At 45.7% G+C, this 25,830-nt stretch overlaps 1 protein-coding gene across 9 annotated transcripts in view; it reads right to left on the reverse strand.

The window, feature by feature from the left end:
- Positions 1–2,853: 2,853 nt before the first annotated feature.
- Positions 2,854–25,830, reverse strand: part of SDK2 (sidekick cell adhesion molecule 2) — a 339,664-nt gene continuing 316,687 nt past the window's right edge. For 4 of the 9 annotated variants that reach the window (XM_080994326.1, XM_080994328.1, XM_080994325.1 and 1 more), the window contains 9 exons: positions 20,440–20,577; positions 18,899–19,060; positions 18,383–18,508; positions 15,208–15,372; positions 14,930–15,070; positions 13,050–13,121; positions 12,493–12,631; positions 12,223–12,370; positions 2,854–5,318 (listed from right to left, as the gene is read on the reverse strand). In XM_080994326.1, the coding sequence (XP_080850452.1) occupies positions 4,965–5,318; positions 12,223–12,370; positions 12,493–12,631; positions 13,050–13,121; positions 14,930–15,070; positions 15,208–15,372; positions 18,383–18,508; positions 18,899–19,060; positions 20,440–20,577 (1,445 nt within the window). In that variant the 3' untranslated portion in view covers positions 2,854–4,964. The remainder of the gene's footprint in view (positions 5,319–12,222; positions 12,371–12,492; positions 12,632–13,049; positions 13,122–14,929; positions 15,071–15,207; positions 15,373–18,382; positions 18,509–18,898; positions 19,061–20,439; positions 20,578–25,830) is intronic. The other 5 variants (XM_080994333.1, XM_080994332.1, XM_080994331.1 and 2 more) reach the window with 3 other exon arrangements.

Raw genomic sequence — 25,830 nt, forward strand, 5'->3', positions numbered from 1 at the left:
CTGACGACCACCAGTGGTCCAAGGAATTGGGGAACCTCTGCTGTAGAGATCAAGCCATGACTCGCAGTGCCGGATTTACGTATAAGCTAAACAAGCTATAGCTTAGGGCCCCATTCTCTTGGGCCCCCCCAAAGAATTTAAAGGGGAAAAAACCCTGTCTGTACATTTCCAAAATATAAGATTAAAAACAAATAAAATAAAACCTACCTACAGCAACAGTGTTTTGTGTTGTGTAGGCTCCTTTGATGTAAGTAATGGGCCCCGCCTGCTCCTTAAAATATCACTGGTTTGCTCATTTCTATATACAGTGGTACTTTAGTTCTCAAACTTATGTTATAGCAAGTTTCTAGGCAGTGGTGGCCAAACTTGGCCCTCCAGCTGTTTTGGGACTACAATTCCCATCATCCTTGACCACTGGTCCTGTTAGCTAGGGATGATGGGAGTTGTAGTCCAAAAACATCAGAGGGCCGAGTTTGGCCACCATTGCCTTAGGTACTGAATGACTGCTCCACGGTACAAGTGACCTCATTGAGCATTTCAATTTCAAATATTCTGATTATTTCTACTTTTAGTTAAGTATTTTTATTTACTTACTTAACGGTGGGGCAGCGGTTACACCCATGCACACTTGTGTCTGTTCTCACACGCAGAAGTGCAGCATCTGTGGCAGAGGAGGGGGGACTTGCCACACTCCAGATGCCATTGGTTTCCAGCTCTCATCAGCCCAAGCCAATGTGGCCCCTGGTTGACTACGGCCACTGCGAGAACAGGATACTTAGCAAGATAGGCCTTTGGTCTCATCCAGCATGTCTCTACTTGCGTTCTTATTGTGATGGGAGTTTAAGTCCAATGGCATCTGGAGGGCCACAGGTGCCCCATCCCTGCTCTCTATGACTTCTCCTCCATCTTTCCCCAAAATATAATGGCCTGCTTGGCCAGAGTCATGACTGTCGGTGTAGTTACTCTCTGATTTCACAGCTGCCAAGATCCCAGGCTTGAACTGGAGGCATTTGACCCTTCAGAAGTTGCCTGACATCATTTTTCCTTTATCTCCAGCCACTAAAAACTTAACTACAAAGACATTAAAAAGAAGGTTTTCCCACGCTCAAGTGATTCTGTACTACAAGCCGATATTGACATACAGTTACAGTTGCTTAGTAGTCAGGGTACTCTCAGCAACAACTCCAGCTCACTCCTCTTTGGCAGTGGACCAAATGGATGCACTCATCCGGCCCTATAGTTAACCACCAATCTCTAAAAGAAGACTCTCAGTGGTATGCACATTTTGTGGCTAAGGGGCATTGACTGAAAGATGCTCTTACACACTTTGATAAGGACATTGTTTGGTCAATACGTTCCTGTCTTCACAGGAACATACTGGAGCAGGGAACCACTGTACTATCACACTTGTAACGCTCCTTTTCATAGAAGGGTCATCTAGATACCCCCCCCCCCACAATGCAGGAATCTTTTGCCCAATGTGGGGCTCGAACCCACAACACTGAGATCAAGAGTTTGCTGCTCTACTGCCTGAGCCATTTTGGTCCAGCTAAATCTTTACCGGCCCCACACCTGACATTAAGTATGATGTCAGGTGTAGGGCAAGTGGGCAGGGCCTAACTGGGCCCACAGGCTGAGGATTCCCCACTGCTGAGCTACAATATGCAGTGAGCCATGCTAAAATATTTTGACCTTGTTCTCTTGATTTTGAATTCCATTAGCCTTGATCCTTATGTGACCATGTTGGGTCACCTGAATGGCATGGGTCCTTGCCCCATCAGCATTGCTCCTTCCCTTTGGTACTTGACAAATGCTCTCCACCCCTTTTAATTGTGAGGGAAACGGATATTCACAGGACTGATAACAGAAGAGTGGTACTAGGAAACCATCCATGAAAAAATACAGATAGTGAATGCGTTTGTTGAGATTTCTCCACAACAGAAGTTGTAACCTTTGATTCCATGCAATAACTTTACACTCTTCATGGTATATTGGAAATCCACCTGGAAATTATCTCATTAAAACATCAAGGTACTAAGCATGAGTGATAATAAAGTTGGTGGCTGTCGTCATCTCTCAGCTCTTTTAGATTTTTAATTGTGCAGGGAATTGAGATGCGTTGGTTCTGGTGCCTTCTCTAAATATACCAGTCCATGGAAACAAAGCACACATTTGCTTGCATGAAAACAGAATAGATTTAAGGTCCTGTTTTGCTAGCTGTCATGGGGAATTAAGTAATGATCAATATGGATATATGGCTTGTTGCAAGCCATGCATATCCCAGATCTCTCCAAGCTATTGCTTCACATTCCCAGCAGACAACTGCCTTGGTTTGCTTAAAACTCAAGGCTGTATTTTTATTAGTGTTTCCACAGTCCTGAAAGAGACTGTGCAAGTATTGAAATTAGTTCAAAATTAAATTCATCTAGCCCAATGTCTCTGGTAGATGCGCTAAGGAAGGACATGGCAAGTGGTACAGCTCTGTTCAATCAAAGCTTTGAGAAAGCATAGAGAGGTTCAGGGGTAGACAGACATGAGCTGAGGGAATGGCTGATCTGCCTGTCATTAATACTATTAGTGGTATAAGTATATGTCATGAGCTTGTTTCACCTTCTTTTTAATTAAGTTAGGCCGCCGACTCCTATGGCATCAAACAACAGCCCAAGGATGCGTCTACCATAATCATCAAACAACTTCATGGCTTGCTCCTTTGGGTTGACAGCTCCAAAGGTTTGCAACCATTCCTGTTGAAGAGAATGTACTTCACAAGTCAACTGTTAAATCACGACAAGATCACTCTTGTAAGAAGCAGAGTAGAAACAACGAGCAAACAAAACAACCCCAGAAACGGTATGATTTGCATTTTGATTCTTTATTAAAAGGACCCTATGTGCCAGGTTCAATTCTTTGTAAACCAGGCTTTGAAAACAATGTGCAAATAAAGGCATGGGGTGAAGGGGTTATAATGGAAATAGCTATATCCCTAGTACTTCCAGGAAAGAAGGTAACCCAGCTAGAGCATAATGCTCATATTTTCTTTTTTCCTCTCTCCCCCACCTGCTCAGCCACTGTTCCTGAGCTTGCTGTCTGCTCTATCCTGGCGAGTGGGAACCTGTAGCACTCCAGTGTTGCTGGACTACTCAAACTCCCATCATCCCCGATCACTAGGCCATACTGCCTGAGGCCGAAAGGGAGCTGTAGACCAACAACATTTGGAGGGCAACAGGACCCCCAGCCCTGCTCTAGCCCACAACTCAGTTGGGGGAGATGGCCACCACAGATCTTGGGGCTCAGTAGGCACTGTGTGTGTGTGTGTGTGTGTGTGTGTGTGTGTGTGTGCATGTGTGTATTCTGCTAGGCCAAAAAGAAACAAAACATAATTTCCCACCTGCCTCCCCCATAACCCTTGTGCTAAAATAGAATTCAAAAAGATAGCAAAACAAAGAGAGACAGGGAGAGGGATAGACAATCACTTTCAATGCATCACTTCCTCAACACCCCCCACTCTCTTCCCTTCCCTCTCCCCACCTTAAATGTTTGCGTGCTGTGAATAATAAAAATAAAAAACCTATATAAAAGGGGAATTGGGGACAAACTCTCCTTTTCTATGGAACTAAGGAGAAAGTTTCTTTTTGATACCAGGAGGAGGAGAGAAAACGCTGCAATGAGGCATCAGTTCAGCCTCTTGAGGTTGTCCATTCTAAAGCCAGTACCAAGGGGCTGTGCAGCATTTATATTATATCAAGTTTATCTCCTTTTCCCTGAACGTCCCCTCGAATTGCACTTAGATTGGATGGGGGCTTCCCTCTTGCCCTCTCCCTGTCCAATGAAGTGAATGGGGAAAAAGGGGAACTGAGAAGAAATCAGGGCGCTGAGAGACTATCCAACCATGTGGGATGGATTCTGCCTCGTGGCTTGGTTTGGCTGCAGGTGCTCAGCAATCCGACAAAGCCAGGGGGAGAGCGCTTTCCACCGAGCTGATACGGACAGCATCTCTTTCCTGCCAAGTGACAATGCATTGATTCCTTTGAATTCTACAGCTTCCACCCAAGGATTCTCAAACGTACTCTCCTATCCTCAAACCAAAATGCATAAAAAGAAACCACACTGTCTCTGGTCAGCGCTTTTCAGCTCGGCTAACTTCTGTTCCGGAAGTGAGTGGAAGAGCAAAGTGGAGGCAAAGCTGGTCTGAACATAGGTGGTGGTCGCCCAGCCTAATCCTCTATAGTCCATTCAAGATAGCTTCAGAGACTGGGATTCCTCTTCGGCCTTTGTTGCCGCTCCCCCAAAGAACCATCATGACATCGCAGTGGGTGGGTCTTCTTGAGTCTGCCTCTCTCTCATTGGCCAGTTGCTAGTTACTGAGAACATGTTCCTATGGACAGCACCCTACTAGGTGCTGCCATTGAGCTCCTTGGAGCACTGGCTGCAGTAGTCCAAGTGGCTCATATTTACAGCTTGTGGAGCCCTAACCCGTTCCCCTCCGAGCTTTGGTTGGTGAACAAAAATAAAAAATCAAAATCAAACCCAGAGAGACTATTCTGAAAAACATCAATTCCCTACTTCTTTGCCTGCCTAGAACGTTGATCTGCAAGAAGGTGGTCTGCAACACCAAACATTGTCTTAGCTTTGGGGCTCCCAATCTTTTACCCTGTTGCCTTTCTTCCTTCCTTCAACTCTACGCCTGAAAACAGGCACATCTCCTGTCCTGCTCCAGGTGTGTGTTTGCAAACAGGTAGTTCCTTTGAAGAGCACTGTGCAATACTAGAAGCAGCAGCAGTCAATGATTCCAAACTCAACTATGACTGATTGTCTCCCACATGATCTTCTCATTGCCTCTGAAAATAATAATAATTCTGGACCCGAAATGTTCTTCATTATTGTTATTATTATTATTATATCCATTATTTTGTTCTTCTTTAGCCATATTTTCTTCTCGTTTTTTCTTCTCTCTTTTAGAAATGTCAAACAAAAGAAGAAAACCCAGCAATAGGGGCTCTGGACCCTGGGGCAAGGCTACTGGGGGGTCGGTAAAGGGTGCTCTGCTGGCTGGGAGGGTTGACTGGGGTTTGTGGGGTTGGAGTCCTACTGGGTTTGGGTCGGAAGAGGCTGCCCTGTTGGGTGCTGGTGCTGTTGGACATTGGGCAGTGGTCAGGGTCTCCGGAGTCACTCTCTGTGTAACTGTAGGCCTGAGCCCGGGAGATGCCCTTTTGCTGGCGCCTCCATGAGTTGTAATAAGTTGGGTCGCTGATGTAATGGTTGACGAAAGAATGGGCTTTCTGTTGGTTCTGATCCACTTCGTACTCACTGTCACTTCCCTGTGGAGGGAAAGGCAAAGACAAGAAGAATATTAGAAGAGATATGCTGGATTAGACCCAAGGGTATGGTTACCAGATTATTTTCAATGAAATCGGGGACCCCCCCCTTTTTTTTTTAAGCTGAGTAGCAACAGGGAGTCAGTAGTGGGGATGGTGAGGCAAAAGACCCTGGGCCCAAGCACACATGCATATTGTATAAAGGTGCAAAGCCCTTCTTTTGAACCCTGTGAAACCTAAATGTGCAGAGTTTTTAAAAATCTGGGCAACAGCGCACCGCCCACCCATGACTCCCGATCCTTCCCCGATCTCCTGCCCCCTTTCCCTTTTGTTTTGACAGATTGGGGGAGGCTTGGGAGCTGCGGGTGGGTGCTGCCCATGAGGGGCGCAAGGGGCGCGGTTTCTCTGCCAGGCAAGGTGCAAAACCCTTCTCTCTTACCTTGTGAGACATAAATGTGCAGAGTTTTTAAAAAAACTGGGCAATGGCCGGCCACCCTCAACTCCCGAGCCTCCCTCAATTAGTCAAAACAAAGGGGGAAGGGGGCAGGAGTTCTGTAGTGCCAGACGTCCCCGGTTCCCCTTTGGCAGTGGCACAAACCACATCATATGGGGACTTCCGGCGAGGAAAAATGGCGGGTGCCAAGGCAGTGAGCAGCCCCTGAAGCCAGCCAGAGCCAACTGCAGTACCAGGCTGGCTCCGGGCTGCTGAGGCTGCTGCTGCCACGTTTCCCGGGGACAGATTTGCAAATCTGGGGAGATTCTGGGGACGGAATTTGTCTGGGGACAGATTTGCAAATCCGGGGACATCTGGTAAGCCTACCCAAGGGCCCATCTACATAGACTAGCAACTTGTTTTCACAATGGGAAGCCTCACAGTATTTTAGTGGATTATGATATATATGGAAGATTTCTAGTTCCATAAGCAAACACAGCCAGAGAAGATGGTTACCTGATGCAATCCACTCTCTCTCCTCAGCATTTTTTGGGTCTCAAACAGCAGGGATTCATCAACACCTTGATTATTACTAATATTATTATCATTAGTAGCAGTATGCCGCCCTATACCCGGTGGTTCACTACATAAAATCACGATATAAAAAACACAAAATACACAATAAAAACAAAAACAAAGACAACTCTTCCACAACACATTTTAAAGGGGCATCAGATATCAATCAGCCAAAGACCTGGATAAAGAGGAGCAGTTTTTGACTGGCGCCTAAAGGTATATAATGAAGGTGTCAGCTGAACCTCCCTGGGGAGAGTATTCCACAAACGGGGAGCCACTGCAGAAATGCCTGTTCTTGTGTTGCCACCCTACGGACTTCTTGTGGAGGAGGCACACAAAGAATGGCCTCAGAAGATGACCTCAGGGTCTGGACAGATTCATATGGAGAGGTGTGGTCCTTGCGGTATTTATAGGGCCTGAGCTCAACCTCTGCTGAAGAAGGGGGCTGTTACAAGAATGTCTTCTCTCTCTTCAGCCTGCCCATGCACTGAGTGAGCTTCTGAGACTCCTCTCTTGGTCCCTCTATTTTCACAGAGAGAGAGGGAAAGGAGAGGGGCAATCCAGGAAGAGAGCCTATTCATACCCCATTTATGGAATTCTCTTTCCGCAAGTTCTGACACTCACTCTGCTAGGCCAAAACATTTTTTTAAATATATATTTCCCATGAAACTTTAATTCTTGCTCTTGGTCTATCAGTTCCACTAGTGTTGTGGTGAACTTTTATGGTTTTATGTCTCTATTTTGAGTTTTGCTTATTTTTTATAATTGGAATTTTTTTAATGTTTTAAATTGCAAGCCACCTGGGAAATACTTTGTATTGTGTGCATGGGATGGAAGTGTTGGAAACTAACCAACCAACAGATATATCCATCAATCGATGTACAAATTTTGAGAAGCATGTTATTACTGAATAGACTTGAACATGCACACACCACCCAGGTATGCAAGTGTTGTAATTCTATACCCAGTTATATTGGACACAGGGCAGGATTAACCTAACAAGCCTCACCAATGGAAGGTCTGTGCAAGGACCTCTGCTTGCACAACAGGGCTTTCCCACCTTCCTTCCCCAAGCCCTCTGAAACTGGCTCTTGGGGAGCTTGGGAGAACCCCAGAACAGCTTGGAGGGGGTAGGACAGGGGGGAATCATTCCCTCTGTCAAGCTGAAATGCAACATTGAATTCCACCCTAAGTCCCATTTTACTCAATAGGGTTTCCTTCTGTACGCATGTTTAGGATTGAACTATATGCCTTCTAGTCATCAGAGTAAATACACTGGTACCTGGGTTCTCAAACGTAATCCGTTCCAGGAGTCTGTTCAGCTCCCGAAACCCTTTGAAAACCAAGGTCGGCTTCTGATTGGCTGCAGGAGCTTCCTGCACTCAAGTGGAAGCCGCGTCGGACATTCGGCTTCTGAAAAACGTTCGCAAACCGGAACACTTACTTCCGGGTTTGCAGCATTCGGGAGCTGATTTGTCTGACAACCAAGGTACCACTCTACTTCAGAAAAGGCAAATTTTACTGGCGAGCAGCAAGTTGAATGGAGCTGTGCATGAAAGGCACAGTTGTTTCCTTTTTTGTTATATTAGCCGCAACGTTACCTTAATGGGGAATGAAAAGGGAAATATGAGAGACAGACTTTCCTTCTAATGAGGGGCAGCTCCTTTTAAATTAGATTGCCAGTTTACTTCCCTCAATATCTCTAAAAGTTATTGACAATTAAATTTAGGGAAGATGAAATTCATCTTGATGTAACTGCTGCGTGTGATTAATTTGCAAACAATTTTGATTAAGCTGACTATCCTAAATGAACACATTGCGTTCTGTCATTTGGTTACAGTACTAAGAGGAAACTGCTTTTTTTTTGCTTTCTGCATTCTCTTTCCCAGAAATGAGGGGGATATAATCATTATTCCATGTTTCGGGATTATCTGCAATATAAACAGGCTGTGGATCAGTGTGAGGACAGCAGTGGGGAGGGGTGGAAGAGATGAGAGAAGTAGGAAAAGTAAGGAAGAACTGGCCCAGCAATAAGGGCAGTCCCTAGCTTATTTCTTTTAACAGAAGATAAGTAACGATGCAAATCAATTTAGGAGAGCATCATGGCAGCCATATTCTTTACAGCAGGCACCCTCAAACGCAGCCCTTTGGGACTACAATTCGCATCATCCCTGACCACTGGTCCTGTTAGCTAGGGATGATGGGAGTTGTAGTCCCAAAACAGCTGGAGGGCCGAGTTTGGGGATGCCAACATCTGGAAGGTTTGCCACCTGTGATACATAACTCTGCTGCCAGTCTTAGAGTCTGAAATGAGCCAAATCATGAGGATAACCTGCATTTAGTTTCTTGGTTCTCTCTTCATCCTCATGCTCCACTTTTAAGACTTCCTTTACACAGCATTTACAGCTCACATCACGCAATGTAATGGGAAAGTTTCATCATTAAAAATAAATGAGAGGTTTACATGCCCTTTGCTTGACAATTTAAGATTTCAGGAACTCTTGAAATTATGGTGGGCTTTAAAATCCCTAGTGTAGCAACTCAAGCCACTATAACAACACGTTCTTTTTCTACCTCCAAAAGTAATCATCGGTCAGTAACCAAGTATTCCATCTATGGGAACATCTGGTTTAAAAAAAATAAATTGTAGAGGGAAGGAGGTGGGGGGGAGACGGGACTGGCCAGGACAGGGCAGACTTGGCTCATTTTCCTCCCTTCAACTCTCCCTCTGCTCTCCCTAATTGAATTCAGCTTCTCCATTTGCAGAGGCACAATAGAGACCATTCATGAGAATCCACAGCCTAGCCAGGGAAGAGATCAAGTGGCAGCTTTCAGCTCAGTTCAGCTCTTAGCCGTTCCTCAGAAGTACTCATTCCACCGGTTCAAGGGATGATGGTGGAGGAAGGGGGGACCCACGAGATGGAGGAAGTTGCTGAGAGAAAGAAGGGGGCTCCACTAGGCCCAAGTGAAGGAAACTGAAGCTATGTGCTACGCATCTCCAAAGTGGGGGGACGGCAGAAGAAGTATGATGGGTCATTGTTTCAGAGACAGGAAGGGTACAATATAAAGCAGCAAGGCCAGATGCATACACAGAAAGGATGAAAATTAGGTCTCTGAGCACATCTAGGCCTCAAATGCCCCACCCCTCTACTCTTTTACATGTTCTGGAAACCCAAGTTTCATATATGCTTAACTTTAGGATCACACTTGGACAAAATAGGTGAATTCCAATTCACAGTCACCTTGTATATCAGGCAGGGATGGTGAATTCCAGATGTTCCTGGTCTACAACTCCCATAATCTCATTATTCGCATGCCGGCTGGGGCTGATGGGAGGTAGAGTACCAACATCTGGAAGGTTTGCCACCCGTGATACAGTGGGAAACTCAGATATTCCAGGGCCTCATTGACTAGCCCCTCCAACATCATGCGGCATTTGCAATACCACAGAATGCCAGGATCTTCATTCACATCAACACATTTACTCTGGATTAAGAGGCGACTCTCGTTTGCTGGGAAACAGCCCGATTTTAAAGCAGCTCCTCCAGGCACCCCTGAATCTTTCGTTACGATTGCTGTAAGAGCTGCCTGCGAGCTACAAATCTCAGATATTAATGAAATCCTTTGCTGGGCTGGACATATGGTACATGGCAGCATTGTGGAAATCCGAGTGCCCAGCATGACAGCTCTGAGGAGAAACAGTTTGCAGTGGCCGCTGACAGAGCTACAGAACACCCAGCTGTTCTGCAGCCTTCTGTTGGGCGCTGGGTGGGTACAAACCATGTCTCATGCCCTCTTATGTCAGGGGCCTATGATCAGTCCTGCAGAAATTTGCACCTAGCTGTACTAGCGGCATGGACACATCACCATGGCAGCAATTCCTCTGCCTGCCTAATTGCACCAAGGGTGCCCCGGCCACTTGGCCAGGGTTCTGTTTCTAAGGAGAGGACAAAGGAGCCATTTTGTTATAGCCTGGCAGGGTTGCCAACTCCTGTCAGCCTCAGAACTGCTAGTGCCTGTTGCTATTGGCAACAGGGCAAGGGGAAGAAAGGCCTGGCTGCAACAAGCTGAATGTGTCCCAGTCCTGACTTTTGGGGGGCAGATGTCTGCCTGCTTCTCCCTTACTAGTACCCAGCTGGTGCCTCTGATCACCACCTCATTCTCCAGAAGGAGGTAGAGGGATCAGACACTAGATTTGCCTCAGGAAGGTTGGCTGTCTAGTAAGTTGAATCAACCAGGACTGAGGACATGGGTAGTTTCTTTGCTCAGAGAATTCACTCTGCAATTTGTCAAGGGGCGATGTACAGTGGTACCTCTGGTTACGTACTTAGTTCATTCTGGAGGTCCGTTCTTAACCTGAAATTGTTCTTAACCTGAAGCACCACTTTAGCTAATGGGGCCTCCTGCTGCCGCCGTAGCACAATTTCTGTTCTCATCCTGAAGCAAAGTTCTTAACCCGAGGTACTATTTCTGGGTTAGCGGAGTCTGTAACCTGAGGCGTATGTAACCTGAGGTACCACTGTATTTTCCTTCCTGCTTTGCAAAACTCCTCCCATACTCACAGTCACAAACTTGAAGAGAAGAGGGTAAGCAGAGCACATTGGTAAAGGCCTGGGCAATGTGGAAACAGCAGGCTTTAAAAAACAAGCAAAACCTTTTTAATAGGGTGCTCCTACTTCACCCCACTGACAGGAGAACAACCCCTCATTTAAATCTCAAGATAGGAGCCTGACTTGCATTTGTTTGTGGCCCATAAATTCTTTTAACAGCCCTCACTTTCCCACCCACCTCTTTCACTGTCATAGAGAAATAAATTGCATCTTTTAATTTGGATTTGGTATCACCACCACACACACAAGTGTGGCAGCTGCCAGCTCTTGAAATGGGAAACTCTAATATCTGTACAAGGCCTAGGGTGGAGCCCTGTGGTTGGGAAATAACTGTGGTGGATCCCAGCCCAACAGCTATCAAGTTTGCAAAAACAAGGAAGGAGAAGAAAACCATCATTGCCATTTGTTTTTCTGATGATTGGCACCAGAAGAAGAAAAGGCTGGTTTTTGTTGGTCCATTGTAGATCCTAGTGTGTATGGGCCCCACTCTAGCAAATTTTCTGTGTTCTTTCATTTTAGATGGATATCTGCCACCTTCTGCCACCTAGCTTTCTGAGAACTCGTTTCTCCCCCACCCCCGGCCTCTTTCCCCCCATTTTTCTGATAAACCGTTTCTGATCCTGGAATCCTTGGTACTTCTAGCAGCAAATGTAATCAGAATCTTGTCATTTCTGACAGCTCCGTGAAGTGAAAGATCTTGTACAGAGGCCTCCTGTGGACAAAGCGACCTGACAATGTCGTTTTGTCACATGGCAGCATCTCTTGTGCTGCGCGCACTTCTTGCAAAGCCCATGTTTTCTCAGTGATTCTGGCTCTGTATTCACCATATATTTAAAGTGCATTCTAAGCATATGATTTCCGCAAATAATCCTGGGAGCCGTAGTTTGTTAAGGAGGCTGGGAACGGTAGATCTCTGAGGGGTTTAACTATATTTTGTAGGATTCTTTGGAGTAAGCCATGTGCATGTATGTATGTATGGCATACACATACAGGAAGTTGGAGCCCTTCTAAACCTCTCACCATTCCAATAAGTCTTGGTCTATGCTGGAGGGGCTCCATACCTGTCTGACACTGTATTGTTTTTAAGATTTGTTTGGATGGAAGCCGCCCAGAGTGCTGGGGAAACCCAGCCAGATGGGCAGGGTATAAATAATAAATTATTATTATTATTATTATTATTATTATTATTATTATTCTCTCTGCAGCTGCAGTCGCTCAACAACCTTAGTACTCCTCGATCTAGTTCAACCAAAAATGTCTCCACTGCCAGCCTTTCCGTTTGGCTCACCTGCGAGTCAGAGATTTCCGAGGGCTTCTCCGTGAGGCTGCTGCTCTCCGCTGGGATGAGGTCGTTGTATTTGGTGACGTCCTCATCCGAGTAGTGCAGGGAGCCGGGGCTGGGTCTTGGCGGGGACCTCGGGAGAGACATGGAAGCTCTGAGATTTCGTTCAGAAAGGGAAAGTGTTTAGCTCAGGAGAGCAGAATTGCCCTTCCCAAATTCGGTCCCTCTCCCCGCACCAAATCCTTTCTGCGACTGTACTGGCACAGCCTCTGGTACCTTGTGTAGATTCCGTTCTTCCTGCAGAAGGAATTTTTCACGGACAGTCGCCGGTTGTTCAGCTCCAGAGCAGGAAAGCTGCTCTCGTCCAGGCTAACCATCTCACCGTGGCCAAGGGCATTTGACTTGGAGTTGCTTCCTAGGGGTGAGGGGGAAGCCAAGGGGACAGAAGATGTCATCATCTTAGGATTCCTTAGCGGCTAAGAGACAGCGGCCAAATTCTCGCCCCAGAGAGAACAAAGCTCAATGGCTTGTTTCAAGCTTCCTGACTTTATTTAGGGGGTGCCATTCAAGGATTTAAAAATGATGGCGTGGAAACGAAAAGGGGGCACAAAAATCCTTTGGATGAGTAAGTGGTGTGGCGTGCCCAGCTTCCACCTCTATAAGCTGCTAGGTACAGCCTTTTGAGGCTATGCCAAGTACATCAAAGGCACAGGTTATTAGGTGTTCCTGTAAGGGTAATTTTAGGGGAGCAAAGCTTACTCTCCCACATTGTGTACACACACACACACACACACACACACACACACACACTTTAAGCACATCTTGTACTGTACCTCTGGGAAAATCCACATACTGTTCCTTGACTATCTTCCTCTTTGAGATCTTCCGTGGGAACAGTACAGGAGCTAAAGTGAGTTAAGAATTTGCTTGAACTGAAGAAGCAGTTCATATGCTCTTGGTTTCAAGCACTGAGAAGAGCTTTCTAAGAGGATAGTTGCAGAGAGGCTGCAGAGCAGAGGGAAAGCACCCTCTGGGCTGGGCCTTTGGCCAGGAGACCAAGGGCTGCTGGTGGCTCCCCCCCCCCCTGCCTCCCTGGAAGAACATCATGGAAACAAGAATCCATGGCTCCATCCATCAGCCAGAGAAGGAGCCTCTAGCAAGAGCTTGCTGCATCCCTCCCTGCCAGAATGAACACATGTAAGAACTTTGTAGCCAAGAACTTGTGCCTGTGTTTGTTTTACCCCTCCTCCCTCCTCAATCGCCTTTCCTTTCCTGAGCTTGAGGGCAGGGAGCATCTTACTGTAAGCTGATGTGACAGCCTTTTTCAGCTGAAGAGCAGGGTTAAAATAAAGAAATAAATGCATTCTTCCCACCCAAGCAAAAGAGCAAAAGTCACTTTCTGCCTTTGCCACATACCCTCCCAGTCCTCTCTGAAGGCCTCTGGGGTGGGACCATAGTGGGCAGAGATAATAGCTCAGTGGAAAAGCTTATGCTTTGCATGCATAACTTCCTAGGTTCAATTCCTGGCAACTCCTGACAACAAGGGCTAAAATGCTCCAGGCTGTGACCTCAGAGAGCCCCTGTCAGTCAAGAGTAGATGATATTTTGGACACATGGCCCAGCGTGTTAAAAATGACTTCGTATATCTCTAAGGCTGTAGATTAAGGGCCAATTCAAAACATCAGTTTTTCTACATAGTTCTGCAAGGTTGTGGTGGGGAGTGGGGGACCCCTCGTGAGCACCAAATTGCATGAAAATGGTTTTTGCCACATGCAGATGTGTTTGAAAACTGCTACACACGTGATGACACAGAAGCTTCTTTCCCTGCAGCTGTGTGCACCCATACAAGGAAAGTGACTTGCAAACAATCGTTGCAAGCCGTTGTTCCCAAAGATGCCACCCCACACAAACTCCACTTCTCCCATCCATTTCGCTTATTTAAGAGGAAAGCTCAGATTTTCCTCACAATTAGAGCAAAGCAAACATAGTCGCGTTCTCTTGCCCTGATGACCTCTGCAGTTGCCTCTGGCGGTGGCTGGGACACGAAGCCATTTATTTTAAGTGTCAGCTTGGAGTGGCGTCAACAAGGTCACTGACTCCACCCCCCACCCCACCCCCAACATACCACAAGCAGGCACTAGAGAGGGGGATTCTTAGGGTAAGTCCCAGCCAGCTGAAGAACAGTTAAAGCTAGGTTTTGCATTTAAGATTCCCTCACCCTGCTCAAGTGACGGAGGGAGCTGGTTCAATTTTAATTGGGTAATTGGAATTCAGGAGTCTTAGCTTAGATTGGGGTAGTTGGTGATGTGATGCCCTCCAGATGTTGTTGGACTCTAGTTCTCATAATCCCTGGGCTTTGGTCATGCTAGCTGGGATAGTGACCAGGGCATGGAAGGAGAACAAAAGAATACAACATCCAAGAAGAGGTGGGTGGGAATTCTCATGGGTGGGCCATTGGCTTGGGGAAGAGGTTTGTAGGAGTATCATCTCCTGGTTGGAGCTAAGAAGGCCACAAGGAGCAAATCTAAGGTTGTTGGACCAGTGGAATGTACGGTGCCGCTTCCTGCTACCTACTCACTACTGTGCTCCACATGGGATACAGCTTCAAAGCTGCTACTGAAATCTCTCCACCGTGTTTGTATTCAATACTCTCAAAGGAAGGAGCCTTAATGAGGGGGAAAGGACGTCTCAATACGATGTTGTCAGCACCCACCTGAGTCTGACTTTTTGGCATACTTCTTGCTCTGCCCTCGGATGATGAGGACAAAGACCAGCAGGAGGATGAAGATGAGTCCCACCAGAGCAATGACCACCAGGAACCACCACTCCTCATAGAAAGGATTGGCTTTCTGGGCTGCAAAACAGCAGGCAGCACGAAGCAATCAGACACCCTTTCCCTGAAAGGCCACCCACACACATTGTTTCCTATAGCCTCTGCTCAGGGCTTAGTGACCCTGACCTGAGGGAGTGTTTGACTTTCACCTCTGTTACCTGAAACCGATGGGGAGGGAGAGCTGGGTGTCCCATAGCCGTAGTCATTGACAGCAATGACCCGGAAGTCGTAGCTGACACCTTGCTTCAATATGTCCATGCTGAAGGTGTATGAGGTCACTTCCTTGGGAATGTCTTTGATGAGAATGTCCCAGAGCCCCTCATCTAGAAGAGAGAGAGAGAAAAAAAATCAAGTGAATTTGCAACAGGAAATGCATGTGTGTGTCTACGCACCTATAAATTCATTGCAAACACACACACACACACACACACACACACACAGAGCATGTGGAGATAATTCATATCCACCGCCCTGGGAAGTCAATGAGGGGTCCCATAATGCTGAATATATACAGAAAACCCTTGCTTCCTCTCCCTAAAAATGATAATAATTGATACAACCCATTTTCAGACATTTGTGAAGTTCACATAATTATTTGCTATGTTAGCATGATGTCCATGCCAGTGATCCTTAATTTTTTATACGTTTGAATAAAGCATGGTCAAATGAAACTCAAGCTGCTCATACAAAATGTATTTGCAGACATTTGACTGCATGTATAAGGTTATTAAGTAACGCAGAAGAAACTCCAGCTCTGAAGAGATGCTGACTGACAGAAGAAGGGGTTCTGAAAATGTCCTTGTTCTTTAAAAGGTATGCCGGGTACATAACTGTCCAGGAAGCTTCGGCTTTAATTAGTTCTACATATCTGATGATGGAGCCAACCCAGAAGGTGGGCTAAATTGACTCTTGAGACATTATAATCCCTAAGGCTCTCTGATTCAGAGAGGAGTGGCAAAGACATATTGCTGAACAGTATGCTCAAGACAACAGCAGGTCACAGTGCTGGAGGACTCTTGGGTAGACCTGAAGCCAGTGTAGTCCTAAAGGAAAGACCAGCCTTGTCAGTAATAGCATTAACATCAATTGAATGAGCTAAAATATTTTTGGAACCTTAAATTGAGGGGGGGGGGTGTCACAAAAGACCTTTCATTTGTGGCACATCGTGGTAATTCGGCAGAAATAGGCAGCCCCCTCTCAGCATCAAAATCATATGTAGACCAAGGCTATATTGCCGGCGTCCAAGCTGGCAAAGAACAGGTGAAGACAAAGCAATCTCTACGTGCCCCATGACTCTCAGAAGAACAATGGGAGAAGCCCACAGGAAGGCTAACAGAGTGGTGATGAGGTTTTTCTGTGCACATTGTGGCCAAATAAAATGTCCTTACAGTGGTACCTTGGGTTACATACACTTCAGGTTACATACGCTTCGGGTTACAGACTCCGCTAACCCAGAAATAGTACCTTGGGTTAAGAACTTTGCTTCAGGATGAGAACAGAAATCGCGCGGCGGCGGCGCAGCAGCAGTGGGAGGCCCCATTAGCTAAAGTGGTGCTTCAGGTTAAGAACGGTTTCAGGTTAAGAACGGACCTCCGGAACAAATTAAGTACTTAACCGGAGATACCACTGTACTTGCTTCACACGACTCTGGGCTCCTTGGGTGATCTGAATTACTACAGACACTCTCAACCTGACCCACCATCCCTGCCCCGGAAATGCCATTGTGAGTCACTGCCTCCCTCCTCAAGGCAAGAGATTCTGCTCCTGCACTATCTGAACCAGGAGTAGCTTCATTGACCCTGTTAACTCGCTGCAGAGATGGTGCAGAATGGTCTTTCCTAAAGGCAGAGGGTGACTTGGAGGAGACTAGGTCAGGTTGGTAATTAATCCGAAGAGACAATGGGCGGCCTCCTCAGTGGGTGGGTACTTCGGGTTCGCAGAACATTTATTTCTCATGGCACATTTAACAGCTCTTTTGTGCCACATTAGCATACTGTACTCAGCATGCAGTTTGGCAATTACTTAATTAGGACGTTTCTGGGTCCTAACACCAGCTACAAGGGACTGGATATCCAAGCTCTCACATTCCAGTGTGCAAACCTCAGGTGAGTCGGGTCTCCCAACTTGTATGTGTCCATTTCCTCGCGTGTCCAAGAGGTTGTTTATGATGGTGGATTACAACCTGCTTCGCTCAATGCAGGCAAATTGCTTGCTTCTAACGTGTAAGCTCCTTTAGGGATTGACTCGAGGGGGAGAGTCTCCATCCCCAAGAGGAAGCTTGTGGCTTGTGAAACATTCTGCCTGCTCCCGTCTCCCTCTGGGGAATGGGGAGGATGATTGATGGACCTGCAGGCCAAGAGCAGGGCAGATGCAAGGGGATAAATCACTCCAGTGCTTTGAAATGGGCTCTGGCTTGCTTTTTAATGAGGCTGCTGTGAGTAAAAGGGAGAGAGGACAGGGAAGAGCAGATGGCGTGGCACGGGGCCTGTTAATTGCCACGAAGGCTCGTGCTGAAAGACTCCTGCTCCTACCCTGCAGTGCTCTTTGAGTTCTACCTCGCTAGGTGACATCCATTCCAGGCACCATCAGATGCGGCCAGGACAGGTGAATGTCTTATGGGTGCTAAATCAACTGGCAGGCAGGTACCCTGCATTTCTTGGCTGTACTCATGCAGGAAACACCAGCTATGGTCTCTGAAGGCAGGCGGTTCTTACTCTCGCAGTCCCTCAATGCAACCCTTTTCCCTCTTCACCATGGCACCTCCCTTCCCTTTCCAAGCTACAACTGGATCAGCCATAGCTGTCAACATTTCCCATTTTTAAAGGGAAATTCCCTTATTCCAAATAGGATTCCTCACAAGAAAAGGGAAAAGTTGACAGCTATGGGATCAGCCTTCAATATATGCCAGAATAATAATGAGAAAATGGGTGGCATTCAACTAAAGCTTACTCAGAGAAGACCCAGTGAAATCAATGGACCTAACTTAGTCACGGTCATTAGTTTCAATGGGTCTGCACTGAATAAGACTTAGTTGGATACCACCTGATGCCTCTGAACATTTGCAGAGCGCAGTTACCAGTGGGTAAGCACAATCTCTTGGTTATCTGGGACCAGGAGAGAGAACTTGCATAACAGAAGCGCTGACTTTCTGGCAGGCTGATGCTTTGGGCACATCTTGGTTTGGAAACGAAGCCTCGTCTTTTGGGATCATGATCCCAAAAGGCCCACAGGACAGAAGCAGCCATATCAGGAACTGCTCTTAAAGTTCCAACTTTAGGACTGCTAATGGCTGAGTCAGCCAAGGGGGATGTGGACTGAGCGCAGAGCTGGTACCTGAAGGACGCGCCTCAATCACGTATCTGGTGATAGGACCTTTCCCAGGGTCACCGCTTGACCAGTGGATTGTGATAGCCGAGCCGTACCTGGAGATGAAGGGCTCACCTGGAGGACCTGGAGCACCTGGGAACCAAGAAATACATTTTCAGTACACGAAATGGGCTGCGAGACTGTGGAGCAAGTAACCAAGGAATCATTTCTTTCCTTTTTTCCTGCTAAATACAAGCCCTAGGCAAGAAAAACTGCTAATCACATCTAACCATGTCTATTCCTCAAAGGGTGGGTTTGTAGATGCTTTCAACAGAGGTCCAGTTTGTTGATTCCATGTGGCTTTAAATAGTACATCAGTTTTTTGGGGGTACATCATTAGTACGTCACCAATCAACCAGGACAGTTGCTCCCTAGAGAAACTCAAGAGTTCAATTAACAATACTGTGCAAGATCTATATATAAGTATATGAAGTGGCAGATAAAGAAGGTTTTCCCTGCCCCCCCACCCCGCTCTTAGTTTACCTTCTCCTGGCCCAGTGGTGATGTTGGCTTCTACTTCCGGTCCGTAGGTAAAAGTCTTGGCTCGGATTCGGAACCGGTAAGTGACTCCTTCTGCTAGATCTTTGACTTTCAACCATAGCGGACTGTTTCCCTTCACATCCACTGTTACAATCTTGCTCACACCTGCAGGGGAGAGAGGCAGAATTTAGGGATTAGGCACGCAACCCCATCAATGGCCACTTGCAGTCAGAAAACTTTCCCTGCAGCTAAGTTGCTGCAATTTATCAAATCCAAACTCTCTAGGCTTAGTTCCTAGTTTCTTACAGCTTGCATTATTGCTTATTCCTTCCAGCACAGATAAATACCTTAATATGTTGGGTATTTTATATGGGTCTATGTTGCTGTTTTTACAGGATAAGGAATGGCACCTAATACCATGGAATGGTTTCATTGCATTTATTAATGCTAGGCCCTTATGTTAGAGGCACTTCAGCTGCATGGATGGATGTGGAATTTGGTCAGTTAATGTTTCAGCATTAACTGTGATTATGTTCTGACATTAGTAGTGTGTGGGAGTGTGAAACCAACCATTCCTTTCTATTAGTTGGATATTCTTTGCAAAAACTTGTGGCCTAGTTATTCATTTGTTTTTGTTGATCAGAAAATTATATATATGGAACGGCATATGACCTCATGGGGCAGTACAAGACAGTATGGCCATTTCAGCCTGGGACCTATTTTTCTAATTATTATTTTTATTTTAAATAAAGCTTCTTCTTTTTTTAGGAAAGGGAAGTAGTAGAAAAATGGTGATACCAGAAATCTCATTTTTAAGCAAGAGGGGGATAGAACATATGCTTGAGTATTATCACTGAATTTCACACTGGAATATTGAATACACAGTGCTTGATAAACACACATTCCGGAAACCGTTTTTTAGCGCTGGCCATCTGAGAATTAAAAAAAGGAATTCGAGCATGTGCAGAATGCCTTTCCATTACTACTGAGTATGCACAGCTGACCTACACGTCTCAGATTAGGAAACAGAATTTGAAGATAAAACGGGTCTGGGCTTACAGTTAGTTTTTGGAAATTAAGTTCTAATGGTCATGATTCGTTGTACTGTCTGTCCACAAAATAAAAAAAACACTTCCCCCCTATACTGCTGTGGCAACCCAAAAATAAAAATGGTCTTGAGCTGTGAATAGATGTCTAGGCTAAACATGGCAGTTTTTTATTTATTCTATGGCTACATGCCACTAACTGCTCCGTTTGAAGCAATGCCAACAAAAGCCCTAGAATAAATGACATATGAGTTACTTTGTATTGGGAAAGGGTTCGCAAGAAGATTGCTATTAAATTCAAATACCTTGAGACACTGGACTTTTCACATATTCCCAGATAAAAAATGTCACATGATTCGAAACACGAGACAGACTTGTTTTATCAGTCTTGCTTGTTTTAATTGATTCACTACTTCAAACACACAACTGACTCACTAATTCATGCACATTCATAAACCTTCACATGCACACACACACACTGTTCTCAAAGCCCCTCACCATCCACAGGCATGCAAGGTTCATAGATGAGTCGGTAGCCCTCCAGGATTCCATTAGGGAAAATTGGTGGCTCCCAGGAGACGTTCACAGAGGTGGTGGTGAGCTCACTAAATTTGATGGAGCCTGGTGAGCTGGGGGCTGCGAGGAAAGAAAAGGAAGGAGTTAGAAGTTATGGGCGACGTTAGGCTTTCCTGTCAACAACATGGCCTTGTGGATGGAGGTGGTCTAGCTACCCACCACCAATCTCCAGAAGGAAGTACAATCCATTGAAAGAAATTCTATCAGTCCTTGAATACCGGTGACCTTTTGCACAGCCAGTGAAGGAAAACAAGACAGAACAATGGCAGGATGGGAAGCAGAGATATCTGGTCTAAGAGCAGCTGGGGAAGGGGACAACATGGGTTAAGTACCTAAAAACCCAGAAGAGGAGACGGTAACCCCCACTCAACCAAGAATTTACTGGAGGGTCATGGGCCAGTGACGGTGGCTCTTCATCACGTCTGTCAAACGGGAATATACCAGGGCCAAAACAGATGTTGAAAGGGAAACACGGAGAGCCCAACATTGTGTTTCCCTCACAATGGCAATACATGGGCCGGGGATGGGACATTTACTAGGGAGAACTAATAATAATAATAATAATAATAATAATAATAATAATAATATAAAATTGTATACCACCCTATACTCTCAGGTCTCGGGTGCTTAAGCCTTTCCTACCCATACATTGTCCCTTACAAATACTATCCACTAGCTGATTTTAACTTCTTCCAGCCGGGCTTCAATAGCAGAAGTTAGAATTGTGTGTGTAACTATTGTGAAAATGGTTGCAGGAAGGACTGGGAAGAAATTTGCACACTAGAATTTAGCAATGATGCCAATGATTGCAAAACACTTTGCATAACCACTGTTTATAGAACAGATTAAAAAGGAATGTATACCCAACTATCCCTCAAGAACACAAGAAGACTCTTGATGGATCAGACCAAAGGCCCATCTATAGTGCAGTAACCTGCCCTCACAATGGCCAATCAGGTGCTTATGGGAAGGCTGCAAGCACTTCCTGAGAGTGAGAGAACTCTCCCCATTTAAGACTCCCAGCCAAATGCTGCCTCCCCTTTGTGAATCCTAGGGAGGAAAATCACCTCAACCTCTGGATATCTCATAGTTTTAAAAGGCAACCACATCAGGGCAGAATCTCTCTTTTGGTGATGAGAATGCAACCTATGGACTGGCTACCCCATAGAACGGTTAAAATTTAGTTTTAAGGTGGTAAAGTATGGAATGTAGGAGGGGAGAATGGATGATGTGATTTAAGGGAGCTGTGGAGGCCAAAAAAGGGAAAAGTGGAGCCTGAGGCAGACTGAAAACGGAGGAGACTGTGGATTGGGAAACCAAAGGTGGCCAAAGGAAAGTGCAGAAGGCTGAAATAATGTTTAACTAGGCCAAAGTTTCGAAAAAATAAAGGGATTGTGGCGCCACCTTGCTGGACCCGCTCCTGAAATCACAGCGTTCACCTCACCACCACAGGTTGGGAGAGAACATCTGAGAAGGGGAAACCTACATGCGTAGAAATTGCATGTGCATTGCCTTACAAAGAAGCAGATGGCTGCCTTCAAGGCCAGCTCTAGCGGCAGTGAGACTCCACAAAACTCCCCCAGCAAGCCTATTAAACATACGGTAATAGAGTTTTCCATAGCCGTAAGTCACAGAAGGAAGCAAGCAGGCAGAAAACCAAGAAATCCCAGGAAGGAAGCTGATCTCCTCAGATTTCTAATTTTCTAGGAAGTTGTTAACTACTTTTGAAACCATGCTCACGGTTTTAATCTGTCCAGGGCCGAACAATTCCCACAAGCTGGCTCTGAAAATGTAGTAGGGACAGGGCTCTATAGCATGTTTATTGTTTGATAATAAAGCTTCTTCCACAACATCACATAATATTGCGGGAAGACACTCCCAATGAAAATTTATGTTGTTATACATCTTAGATGGCTGTTTTTTTGTATATATTTTGATTTTATTTTTTTGGCATATGGATGTTTTAAGATCTATATCTGTAATGCCTAATAAAGGTATGGAGAAAGAAAGAAAGATAACAAATCTATGCAGGTGGAATTGGAGAAAGAAATAAAGATAACAAATCTATGCAGGTGGAATTGGGCTAGGGCTATTGTTTCCCGACCCCATGCTCTGCTGCTTGTTTCCTTGACAACCAAGGCATTTCACATGCCTGGATTATTTTGGGAAACGGTTACTGCTTGGGCAATAACACCATGGCACTAGTGTGAAAGCATGAATGAAATAAATAAGAAAACATCTCATAATGCTAGTTTAGAGAGTAGCTCATGAGCCAGATCCCCACAAAATCAAATTATTTTTTTAAAGAGTTTAATATATATATATAGTTAATGCTATTATTATGCTTGTGAGATTCCCTAGACTGCTTAACAGCAGTACACTCCTTTGTACTGAACAAGCAACTGCCCTTCATTTTCAGTTTTCTGTATCTTAGCTGGAACTGACAACAACCTTGTCAAGAAGAAGGAGGAGGAGTTTTATAAAAACCGCAAAAGAAATAAAGTTAGGCTAAATGATCCAGGTGGCTTAAGCAAGTAAGCCAAGCCACGGTTTTCATTGGAAGCGTGGCTGGACCTAGGGATGGTAAAGAAATCTTCTTGTTCAGCATCCCGTTGTTACTGGGGCCAACTAGGTCTTCTAGCAAAACAGACTGGTCTGTATCCTCTATATCTTGTCAAATATATTATTAGACCCAAACAAAATGATTCCTGACTGTATATCCTAACTTCTTTTTCTTAAGTCACAGGCGGGAAGTAGATCAGGGTTGTATCTTTCAATGGTGAAATATATGTTTAAATCTTTCTCTCATGACATGTCCCCCCCAATACAAATCACACACCCCAAGCTGTTATTTATCCCTGGGGGAAAATCTACCTAGACCTGTAAAGCAGTCTTCCTCAATCTTTTACCCAGCAGAAGTTTTAGACTTTAATTCACATCAGCCCCAGGAAGCATAGTCAATGGTTTGGGAAAAGGGAAGTTGTAATCCAACAACTTCTGGGACTCAGCTACATTGGCAAAGAAAAAGCACTTTAGATGCATTGTATATATCACTTGGGAAGACAGGCGAACTAATATCAGTGTACTGGAAGAGGCAAAGATCACCAGTGTTGAAGCAATGATTCTTCAACATCAACTTTGTTGGACTGGTCATGTGCGGATGCCTGATGATCGTCCTCCTAAGCAACTACTCTATTCTGAACATAAAAATGGAAAGTGCAATGCTGGTGGTCAACAAAAGAGGTTTAAAGACTCTCTCAAGGCAAATCTAAAAAAATGTTGTATAACCACTGACAACTGGGAACACTGGCCTGCGAGCGCTCCAATTGGAGAACAGCCTTTACCAGAGGTGTCATGGGCTTTGAAGATACTCGAACTCAGGACACAAGGGAGAAATGTGCTGAGAGGAAGGCACGCTTGGCAAATCCACACCGTGAATAACTCCCGCCCGGAAACCAATGTCCCCACTGTGGAAGGACGTATGGATCCAGAATTGGCCTCCGCAGTCACTTAGGGACTCACTGCTAAAACCGTGTTTATGGAAGACAACCTTACTCGGCTACGAGTGATCGCCAAAGAGGAATATGCATTATAACACTGTGACACCAGATGGCGATGTGGAGTTCGGTTTTGGCCAACTTGATTTCTCATACAAAGTTTACAACTGAAACGCTTCTTTGATGTGTCTAGATCAAGCCCTGGAGGGCCCGTGGTTGGGGAAGACTACTCTAAGATATCTTTATATTTTCCTTCCTGGAGCAAATAGCAGCTCATCTAGTTAGGCCCTTATTTTTATTCATTTTAAATATGTTTATACTGCCTTTAAGGAACAGGGGGCTCCAAGGAGATGGACAGTTAGAATAAACTTATAGCAATTAAATGATTAAAAGCTAGTAAAAATAAACCACAAACATCCAGCCCAAAAACATTCTCAAAATGAAGATCCTCCCCCGCCTTTAATGAAAAGCTAAATCTAGCTTTATTTACTTGCTATGTCTCATACTCTGCAACTCACTGGCGACAGATTAGGATTCCTAAAACCAGAAACTTCTAAAGTAGCATCTCCTGGAATAAAAACTGTTTGCAGATGCACAGTATCTCAAACCTCTTTTCTCACCAAAGCACTGGGAACTTCTAACAGAGAGACCATTGTCTCAGGGCATTAGGCAGAATGCAATTTTTTTGTTTTGTTTTGTTTTGTATTTTAGCCGAGTCCATTCAAAGTCAGCGACTTGAACCTTTGGCGCAGTCATTTTTAGAGCCGAGCAGGGGGCCTGCAAAGAGGGGGAAACGGGAGAAGCTGTCCTAAACTGCTCTGGCCAAAGTCATCGCTGCAATTCTTTTCAAGCTCCTTTATGCTGTGCCAACAACAACCTCGAAGATCCAGGGAATGGGAAGCCAGCGAAGCGCAGTCCGAGACAGCCCCAGCTTCCTCTCTGCATAGCGGGAAATACAGATACAAGCCTAGTTCCTCACTCAGCAGTGCCCTTGGCTTAAAGAAGGTTTCGCCAGCCAAAGCTGCTGGCGGTGGATATGGCCCATAAGCCTCTCCTTCTTTCCTTTCTTGTTGGCTTTGATCTCCAATCATGTAACCTGAGGATGTTTTGAAGCTCATAGCTGGAAGGAAGAGGAGGGGAGCAGGTGACGCAAAGGAACAAAGCAGGTGCCTGTTGAGGATGGAGCACAGGGGTTCAGGCTACAGAGGCGCATGTGTCTTTTGTTGGGCATCAAATGCAGCCCAAGGTCAACAGTTCAACGGTTCTGCTGAATCTCAGCCTGGTGCACAGCAGTGCACACAGAGCAGCAACGTCCCAGCTCAAGAGTCAAGCTCCTAGTCAGAGAGGGTGTGATGGGACGATGAGCTGCTTGTGTGTAAAATCCTAGTCCCTCAGAGTTTGGTCAAGTTTGCAAACCTCTGTCTGTAACGGAGCCCCTTAAACATGGCTCCGTCAGTCGCTGGCAGATTCCGACAGTGGTTGCTTTCGGAATCGCTTCCAACATAAAAGCTCCTTAACGGAAACACGTCTTCTGGACTCTCTGCGTGACAGTTTCCGGCGAGGAGTGGGTGTCCCTACAGGAGGTCCTGAAACCTCCCCACTGTTTTTGCTGGAAGTGTCTCTGAGCCATCCCTCCAGCTCCCTTTCCCTCAGCTCAGCTCCTCTCCCCCTACTGGTTCCCTCTTCAGCTGCTGAGTCTCTCCCAACCTGTGTGAGCCCTTTCACTTCCCTTCCTTCCGATGGCAGTTCCCTGACATCCACCTCCCCTCCAGGGCCCCCTTCATCCCCTCTCGCCCCCTCCTCTACGGGCGGTGAG

This window comes from Podarcis pityusensis, assembly GCF_964106645.2.
Source record: "Podarcis pityusensis genome assembly, chromosome: 2".
Taxonomy (NCBI): Eukaryota; Metazoa; Chordata; class Lepidosauria; order Squamata; family Lacertidae; genus Podarcis; species Podarcis pityusensis.